A 9,529-nucleotide genomic window follows, 5' to 3' on the forward strand; every position below is an offset into this window, starting at 1 on the left:
ACTTAAAAGAGGAATCTCTAAGAAACGTGAAGACCCAGAGGAACAAAGTAGTCAAGGGTGAATGCCCAGGGCTAAGGCTGATGTATGGGGGGCAGGAGGAGGGGCAGGCAGATGAAGGCTGGAGAACTTCAAAAGCACACCTACTTGCATCCCCCTCTCCCCACCCGCCTGCCCGCCCTGCCTATCTCCCGGGGGCTGATAGGAGATAAATGAAATCACTTCTTCAAAGCACCCTACTCAAGGACCCGGATCAAACACCAGGGCTTGAAGATAAGCTTCAGTCTACATTTCCTTTTGTCCATTCCTTCCCTCCACATCTCCAAAGGAAATTCTAGAGGGAGGAAAAGTAGTTAATTCCTCCTCTTTTATCAAAAGGCGTTACCTCCCCTTCCCCCGGCAATGGCTGGTGATAGGAGAACCAGGGAACTAGGGAAGGAGTTAGGAAGGCCTCTTCCCGGCCCTCTGCCAGCATTAGCTGTGTGACTTCAGACTCCCCCGTAAGTTCTCAGAGCCCGGTGCTTCATCTGTCAAGGGGGATAAAAACACCTGTCCAAAATAACTCACAAAATTGTTATGAGATGATGAGTACAAACATGTATTTGGGAAAAGATACTCGATGTTTCCACAGTTAACATGTTGAAAATTACACAGTCATCCACCTTGAATCTTTTTGGGAATAAGCTGAGCTGAGATATAAATAAATAGCCCTTTTTATGTAAAACTAGAGGCCCAATGCACAAAATTCATGCAACAGTAGGCCTTCCTTCCCCTGGCTGCCGGCACCAGCTTCCCTCCAGCACCCGGGACCCGGGCTTCCCTCCCAGCCCATCCAGAAGGTAGTCCAGAAGGATGTCCAGAAGGACATCTGGTCTAATTAGCATATTACACTTTTATTATTATAGATTCTTATTCATTCACTAACGTTCGTTGAGCACTTACGGCATTCAGGCTGCATGGCTTCTCATCCCAGCCCCACCTCTTACCAGCTGGGAATTTGGAAAAGTTAGTTAACCTCTCAGGGACCTCCACTTCCACCTCTGTGAAATGGGAGTAATGACAGGACCTCCCTCCTCAGGCTCCTGAAAGGATTAAATGAGATCATGTGAGCAACGTGCTTACAGCAGTGCTTGGCTCTCAGTGATAGCTACTGTGATGGTGATAGTGAAACACCCAGCCAGGCCATAAGAATACAAAGAGGATGAGGACAATGCAGAAGCATTCACAGTCCAGTGGGAGAATGGACAAGTAAGCAGACAGATGCCAGGTCATAGGTATAGTAATAGAACGTAATGGGAGCTGTGAGAGCAGAAGAGGGAGCTACTAGACTCTAGTAACTAGAGTGTGCTCGCTCCCTGCAAGGCTGGCTGTTCTTGCTTCCACCGGATTGTTCCTCTTGCCCCCCTGGCCCTCTGCTGCCCGGGCTGTGTCTGAAGCCTGGGATGAGGCCTGCAGAGGAAGTGCCTCCCGGTGCCCTGAGCGCAATGCGCTACATCAGGGCTCCTGGCCAAGGCTGTAATTGCCAGCCGCTGAAAGATATTAAACGCCAGGGAGGAAAACCAAGTTCTCTATGAGGCCGACTTTTCAGAGTTCTTACAGCTTGTAAAAAAAAAAAAAAAAAATGTAAATAGTTACCCAGTGAGATATTATTTCATGTTGTTGCCATTAGGGTGTGAGTGTTATGCAGAGAGAGGCGATCGTTCAGGCAATTCCGCCTCAGCGAGGACGGAAAACTCCACATTAACCCCACACAACAAATCTACCACCTCTCGCTCCCAACCTGACTCAGGCATTTTTTTCCTGGGTGGTGAATTTTATGTAAATTGAAGTAGTGGAAAAAAATCTATAAATATGCAGAATTTCCTAAAGGATTTTTCCTGATGGCTTGGGGGAGGGGGACCATTTTTTTAAAGATACATTTGGCGGCTGGGGGAAGGGAACTCATGTTGGTGGCCTTCTGGGACAGCGTTGGGCCTTCGGGTCCCTTGGTTGCCAGTGCTGAGATCCTCTGGGTCCAGTTGCTGCCTTGACTGTTCTCTGGAGCAATTGCCCACAGATGCAGGTGGCCCGTCACAGCCTTCATTGACCTGGGACTTTCTTTGTGCCAAGCAATGGTGCTGCTCACTCACAGGGCAATCTGAGGAAGGCCTAGAGGCCCCTTACCCATACATCTGCGCTTTTGGCAAGGGAGAACATTGCCATAGGCCCTGTCCCTGTGCAACATTGTCTTGCATGGACTTTTCAACCACAACCCTAGGGCAGTTCTCTGCCCACAAGTGGCCTTCAATAAACTTGACCCAACTGAATACTGTCTTATTCTCTCCCCAGTGACAAGGCATTTCTTTGAAAACTGTCCTTGCTGCAAGCCGCTAGGGCCCTATTTAAAACTCTGTGTAAGTTAGCATTTCAGCTAAGTGATTGTCAAATGCTGATTATAATAATTGTCTAGTCGTGTTTTAATTAGGCCTCTGGTCTGGCTTAGTACGGTTGTCCATTTTCTCTCCTCAGGCAACTAGATGGATTCAGCCAAAGGAGCCCTGATGCCCTCACCAGCACCCAAAAAGAAGGGTGTCCCCACTACCTTGCTAGCACCTTCCAGGAAGGAGCCTTGTCTCTATCTCAATGCTGTCTGGCACCCACTGTTCCCATCAGTGAATTCTGCTGTGGACTAAGGGACTGGTGTTTCTTTTTAAGGATAATTTATTCTTACCTAGGCAAATTCCCAACCCTCCACCCCGAGCCTGGCCATCCTGTCCTCATCTCTTCCCTTCTCCCTCCCTTTCATTCATTCACTGCCCTTTTCCTCTCCAAACAGAGAGTAAATATTCTTTCCTCCTCCATTCTCCTCCTCTCTCCTTCCTGCTGCCTCCTGTCCCTCTTTTCCTTCCAAAGTCCTAAATGCCTTTCCTCTCTCTACCTCCCCTCTGCTCCCAACTGATTGCCCATTAATCACTCTTAGCACACATATGCTTGGGTCCTGGAAGGATTTCTTGGCTGGCTCTCACAGCTGAGCTGGTTACAATAGTCAAGAAGGAGTCTTTCATCTCTTACTGCCTCCGAGGTCTCCACTCTTCCCAACTCTTCCTCCTCCAAGGTGCCTACAAAGGCCATCCTCTTCCATTCTGTAAGGCTTTCTTCTGTTCTCTCTCTGCATAGCACTCTCCCAAAGGCCAGATGGCCCTGAAGGTGGACCTTTAACTGCAGTGTTGGCACTGGCAACAATGTCAGAATGCACAGAGGCTGGCATGGGGAGAGGCAGGAGGAGGGGGACAGAGACCACCACCATGATTGGGATCACACACACCCCTTCTTGTGCCCCTCTTGCCACAATATGGAAGACACCCCCCAGTTGGGGCATCCCTTGGAATTCCTTCTAACCTGACTTTACCAGGAGTAAATCGGGGTAGGGAAAGCCAGTGGGATTCCTAAGAGGTCTGTACCTACTGCCCAAAAAACAGCACAGACCCAGGAGTAGGTTTAATTTACTTTTTGATTGAAGTGGCCTTGGGAATGGTGCCTGCTGTCCCCTTCACTGAGCATGATACGGGTTCATGGCGGCTATTTTTTATTTCTGTGTGATAGTTCTTTCTCTTTGAAGAACCCTTTTTGAAATCACCTACCTTGGGTTCTCGTGTTGGCTCAAGACACAGATCAACGCGGCAGAGTCAGGGACAGTTAGTCCTGGAGCAATATGCCCCTAGTGACAGGCCTGACAGTCAGAGTGATGGATTGGGGCTGAGAAAGTGGTACTCGAAGCAAGGCAGTGACACCAGCGCGCCTCCACTGGCCGGAGAGCAAGAAGTGGTCTCCCCAGAGGCCCGCGCACAAAGGACCGGCTACACCCCCTGATGATCTGCGGGCTGGGAACTTTAATGTCAAACTATGACTATGTAAAATCTCTGCCAAGTGCGAAGCTGGCAATGCACACTCCATCCGAAAGACGCGGGGAAGAGGAGAGGGGAGAGGAGTGTATTGTTATTTTTAATACAAAGTTTTTATTCCGACGTTTCCCTGGGGAAAGGTAGTACATTTTCTTTTTCTCCGGTGAGAAGAAAAGCGGGGGGCGGGGGGGGGGCATCTCTAGAGTTTGTATCGACGTGCAGCACTTAGAGAGATCCCTACCTCCTCTGGGATACTGGCCTCTCCAGCGATCCCAGATCTCCCTCTCCCCCCCAAAAACAAAATAAAATAAAAAATAAATAAAATAAATAGCAGCTATGAGCAGTGCACTGAGAGAATTTTACGCCTCTAAACAGGAAGACACGATAAGAAACCTGAAACGCTCAAACACCGACCCTATAAATCAATGCGCAGGACCGCGCGCCTGGCGCGTCCGGGTGGCGCGCACAGCCCAGGGTACCCCGTGCTTCTACGCACCATCTCACCCCGGAAGGGAGTCCTCAGACTTGCAGGCTTCGGACAGGATGGGCTCAAAGTTGTTGGAACGGCTGACGTCGCATCCCGAAAACCAGGGATGCCTCTGAGTCTCGGGTGCTTCCGAGTGAACACACCCGGGAGAAGCCCATTCGGGGAACAGAACTGGACCCGAGCAGAGCCCAAGCTGGGCCGGAACAGGGCTGGGGTTCAGGCGGCGCGGCCTGCCCCCAGGCGGCCTTCGGGAGAGGCTCGGACTGGGCAGTGAGGGAGCCACCGCCTTGCGCTCCTATCCCCCCGCCCCCAGACACTCACGGCCGGGCTGTGAGGCCCCGCCAGCACCTCCGCCCGGTAGTTCGAAGGAAAAGAGGAGGAAGAGCGGCAGGAAAGACAGCGGAGAATAGGGCGCAGAACCCAGGCTCCCGGAGAAGTCTGGTCCTCGGCGGAACACCCCTTCTGCCCCCTGGGCAAGGGCGGCCCAGTTGGGGGGAGGGGAGGAGTACAGCGGCCGGTAAAGGCCGAGGAGGCGGCGGCGGCGGCGCAAGGGCGAGGCTCCTTTAAGGCTCTCCCCTCCCACCGGCCGCGCCGGCCTCCGCCCGCCGCTCTCCCCGCCCCGGGGTCCCGGCGAGAGCTGCGATTGGGCGGGTGCGGCGATCCCTTTGAAGTGTGGCTGCCGATCGCGGCTATTTGACGTGCGGCTCGCGGAAGGCGAAGGTTTTTGTGTTGCTATCCCGGGCTAGCGGCGGCGGCGGCGGCGGCGGCGGCGGCGGCGGCGGCGGCGGTGGAGGAGGGGTGGAAGCGCGGCGACTGCTGCACCGCGCTCCACGCTGCGGAGCGAGCCCACCCGCCCGGGAGCTCGCCTCCCGGTGCTCCCCCTCCCTCCCCGCCCCCCCAGTGGCGCTGCCTCCTCCAAATGAGCGATTCGCCCGCTGGATCTAACCCAAGGACACCCGAGAGCAGCGGCAGCGGCAGCGGCGGCGGCGGGAAGAGGCCGGCGGTGCCGGCGGCGGTGTCCCTCTTGCCCCCGGCGGACCCCCTGCGCCAAGCGAACCGGCTCCCTATCAGGGTCCTGAAGATGCTGAGCGCTCACACCGGCCACCTCCTGCACCCGGAGTACCTGCAGCCGCTGTCTTCCACTCCCGTCAGCCCCATTGAGGTCAGTGTCTTGGTCTCTGCCCGCCCTGCGCCGTTCCCATTGCGCCCACCACTGCCGGGCCCACGGCCCCACTCCCTGCACCCCGTCCTCGGCGCGACGCTCCGGGCCGGCCACACTGGCGGACCGGGTGAGGGGGGGCCGAGAACGGAGGTGATCAGAGCCCACGCGGTTCTCCCAGGCTTCTCCGTGAAAGGTTCCCTTCCACGCGCGCCCTTCGGAGCTACGGGTTTTCTCTCGGGTTGGGTTTGCTCTTGGCGTCTCCCACTAGGTCCTTTACTTTTTCTGGCACCCAGTTTCTAGGCCAGAGATGATCTTTCCTGGGTCTTTCCTGCCCCCACCCCGCCGCCGCCGCCACCACCACCACCGGGTTTGTTCTCTCTGAATCCCGGATCGCGCCCGTCCCACTCCGCCTCTGTCCCCTCCGGTTAGAGCGCACGACGCCCCGGCACTCCCGATCCCGGGGCTGTCTTCCTCCCCCTTCCCTGGGTGCGCTCCCGGGAGAGAGGGGCTGCTAAGCGCGCCCACGGCAGCCCAGGCTTTAGAAGGCGCTTCTCCGGGTTTTTACCGCGCTGTGCCTCCGCCCGGAAACCCGTCCCAAGCGAAGTTCCCCAAACTGAAGGAGTAAGTTTTCCCTGGGCTCAGAGGAGAGGGAGATGAGAGGGAAGGGGGCAAGTCGCAGCCCCGACTCCAGAGGCGTCACCTCGCCCGCGGGGGCCGTTGGTGGGCCACTTCCACCGCCCCGTTCCCCGGGGCCTGTGGTGCGCTCTGGGACCCAGCGGGGCCAGGGATCCACCAACGGGCGACGAGCAGAGAGCGCGCAGTCCTGCCCAGCTGCGCCGCCCACCGGGCGCGCTCAGACTTCTCCCCCAGGCCTTCTCTCTCCCGTGCCCACCCGGCTCCCCAGGCACCCCCCCTACCCGGCTGGCCCTGTCGGTCTGGTCGTCTCACTCCCTCTCCCCGCTCTCGCCGCTGTCTCCCACAGCTGGACGCCAAGAAGAGCCCGTTGGCGCTGCTGGCCCAGACCTGTTCGCAGATCGGCAAGCCGGACCCGCCGCCCTCGTCCAAGCTCAACTCGGTGGCGGCGGCAGCCAACGGGCTGGGAGCGGAGAAGGACCCCGGCCGCTCCGCCTCGGGCGCTGCCTCCGCGTCTGCGGTGCTCAAGCAGCTGGGGGACTCCCCCGTCGAGGACAAGTCCAGCTTCAAGCCCTACTCCAAGGGCTCCAGCGGCGACTCCCGGAAAGACGGCGGCTCCTCCTCTGTGTCCTCCACCTCCTCGTCCTCCTCGTTGTCCCCGGGAGACAAGGCCGGCTTCAGGGTCCCCAGCGCCGCCTGCACGCCCTTTCCCCCGCATGGAGCGCCCGTCTCCGCATCTTCGTCTTCCTCCTCGCCTGGTGGCTCCCGGGGCGGCTCCCCGCACCACTCTGACTGCAAGAATGGCGGCAGCGGGGAGCTGGACAAGAAAGACCAGGAGCCCAAGCCCAGCCCGGAGGCTGTGTCCGTGAGCCGCGGGAGCAGCGGGGAGCCCGGCACACACGGGGGTGCTGCCGACGCAGGGGCCTCCGGGCGCAAGTCGGAGCCGCCCTCGGCGCTGGTCGGGGCCGGCCACGTGGCCCCGGTGTCACCCTACAAACCCGGCCACTCGGTTTTCCCGCTGCCGCCGTCCAGCATCGGCTACCACGGCTCCATCGTGGGCGCCTACGCCGGCTACCCGTCTCAGTTCGTGCCTGGCCTGGATCCTAGCAAGTCTGGCCTCGTGGGAGGCCAGCTCTCGGGGAGCCTGGGGCTGCCCCCTGGCAAGCCCCCCAGCTCGAGCCCACTCACCGGGGCCTCCCCGCCCTCCTTCCTGCAGGGATTATGCCGCGACCCCTACTGCCTGGGCGGTTACCACAGCGCCTCTCACCTCGGCGGCTCCAGCTGCTCCACTTGCAGCGCGCACGACCCAGCCGGGCCCAGCCTGAAGGGCGGCTACCCGCTGGTGTACCCCGGGCACCCTCTGCAGCCCGCCGCCCTCTCCTCCAGCGCCGCCCAGGCCGCGCTCCCGGGCCACCCCCTCTACACCTACGGCTTCATGCTGCAGAACGAACCGCTGCCGCACAGCTGCAACTGGGTAGCAGCCAGCGGGCCGTGCGACAAGCGCTTTGCCACCTCAGAGGAGCTGCTCAGCCACCTACGGACTCACACGGCCCTGCCCGGCGCAGAGAAACTTCTGGCCGCCTACCCTGGGGCCTCGGGCCTGGGCAGCGCCGCCGCAGCCGCCGCAGCCGCTGCCTCCTGCCACCTGCACCTCCCCCCGCCCTCCGCCCCGGGCAGCCCCGGATCGCTGTCCTTGCGGAGTCCACACACTTTGGGGCTAAGCCGGTACCACCCCTACGGCAAGAGCCACTTATCCACAGCTGGGGGCCTGGCCATGCCGTCTCTCCCCACAGCCGGACCCTACTACTCGCCATACGCGCTGTACGGACAGAGACTAGCCTCAGCCTCGGCACTTGGATACCAGTAACTACAGCTCTTCCTCCCACCCGCTCCCTGACCCTCCCCCAGCCTCCTGGCCTGGCCGCTGCAACCTCCACTACTGCTTGTCCTGCCAGATGTTCCCGCCCATGCCCTCCCCACTGGACTGTGTATTTATTTACTATAATGTTAGCTTACAAGCTGGGAATATAAGTGCATTAACGGCCCACACGAGTCAATGGTATGCAAAAAGTCTGTGTTTTCCCCAAATAATATTAATCACACAAGTAACTACATGCTCCCCGTCCCACTTCCTTTATTTTCTTAGATATGTTTTAATTTGTTTTCCTTTTGCTTTTTTTTTTTTTTTTTTTTTTGGTTTGGTCTTAGGGGAAGAAGGAGAGTTGGGGTTCTGGGGTTCTTCTCTTTGTTTTGTTCCCCCTTCCTGGGGAGTTTCTTGCATGCTTCTTAACCATTAAAACTACATTTCCCCCTTTTCCCTTCATTCCCTCATTTTCTTCCATTTGAGGTTCTGTTTTTACCTTTGTACCAGAAACAGAGAGGAGATATTTTTTGTAATGTATTTGGAGGGTGCGGGGAGGGGCCTTGGTGGCAGGAGGTCTTGCCTCTGTTGACCCAGAACTCTACTCTGTGACTTCTCCCCCGTAGCCCTCTCCTCCCAGGGTCCCTGGTCTTTGCCCTGGCCCCCAAAATTAGAGCCTTTCTTCCCTACCTTGCTCTGAGTACGGAGAGCCCTGAGAGAGGGACCCCAGTGGCCTTGGACAGAGCCCTTCTGCTTCTAGACTCTTCCAGCCCCAAATACTGCCCGCTGGGTAGGAAGGAGGGGAGTGGTCCTATAGGGCTCATCTTATTCAATTAAAAGTCCTAGAAGGCCTTGCTGGCATGAAACTTTGCTTTTTATATTTTGCAAAGTGCTTTTATAGTCATTGTTTTTCTCTCCGTTATTGGGGCAGTGGTCCCCCTCCTGGCAGTGGGGGGTGGCATCAGCGATCCTTGCTAGATCCCTCCAAAGCAGACCAGTGGCACTATCAGCGGGCAGTACAACCTTTTAGCTCCGTTGGGGGAAGGTTGGACGGTAAAGGAGCATACAGATCGCAATAGCCCCCCTTCATCCCTTCCCAGGCTTGTCCCAACAGATTCCCCAAAGTTGGGGACTTCCTTGGGCTCCCTCGGTGACTGGGATTGAAGACTTGGTCCCTGGGTCTTCTCCCCACACCGTCCCTTCTCTTATGCAGCATCGTGGGGAGGCTGCGGGGCCTCTCTGGGATGAATAGAGCTCTCCCTTGGTAAGACTTATTTTGTTAATAAATGAAATACTTGGCTATATTCACACCGTGGTGTGTTTCTCTCTTGCCTCACCCACCACCCCACTTCCAGATACCCAAGCAGATGCCCTTCTTTTATTCTTGTTTAAAATACCTTACAGTTTCCTTCGTCAGATTTCTGGTCAAGGACAAGTTTAATGTCTTTCCTTGAGAAAAGGGGGAGAAAAAAACTGCCAGCGCATTACAAATTACATAAAACCACCTT

At 57.1% G+C, this 9,529-nt stretch overlaps 1 protein-coding gene across 1 annotated transcript; it reads left to right on the forward strand.

Annotated features, from left to right (window-relative positions):
- Window positions 1–5,284: 5,284 nt before the first annotated feature.
- On the forward strand, window positions 5,285–9,323 carry ZNF703 (zinc finger protein 703; the record flags this gene model as incomplete). The annotated part of the gene is made up of 2 exons (XM_081084290.1): window positions 5,285–5,527; window positions 6,510–9,323. The coding sequence occupies 2 exons, from the start codon at window positions 5,285–5,287 to the stop codon at window positions 8,025–8,027; spliced, it is 1,761 nt and encodes a 586-aa protein (XP_080940416.1). The 3' UTR covers window positions 8,028–9,323.
- Between the last annotated feature and the right edge of the window lie 206 nt (window positions 9,324–9,529).

Source organism: Myotis nattereri (assembly GCF_964212035.1).
Source record: "Myotis nattereri genome assembly, chromosome: 2".
Classification (NCBI taxonomy): domain Eukaryota; kingdom Metazoa; phylum Chordata; class Mammalia; order Chiroptera; family Vespertilionidae; genus Myotis; species Myotis nattereri.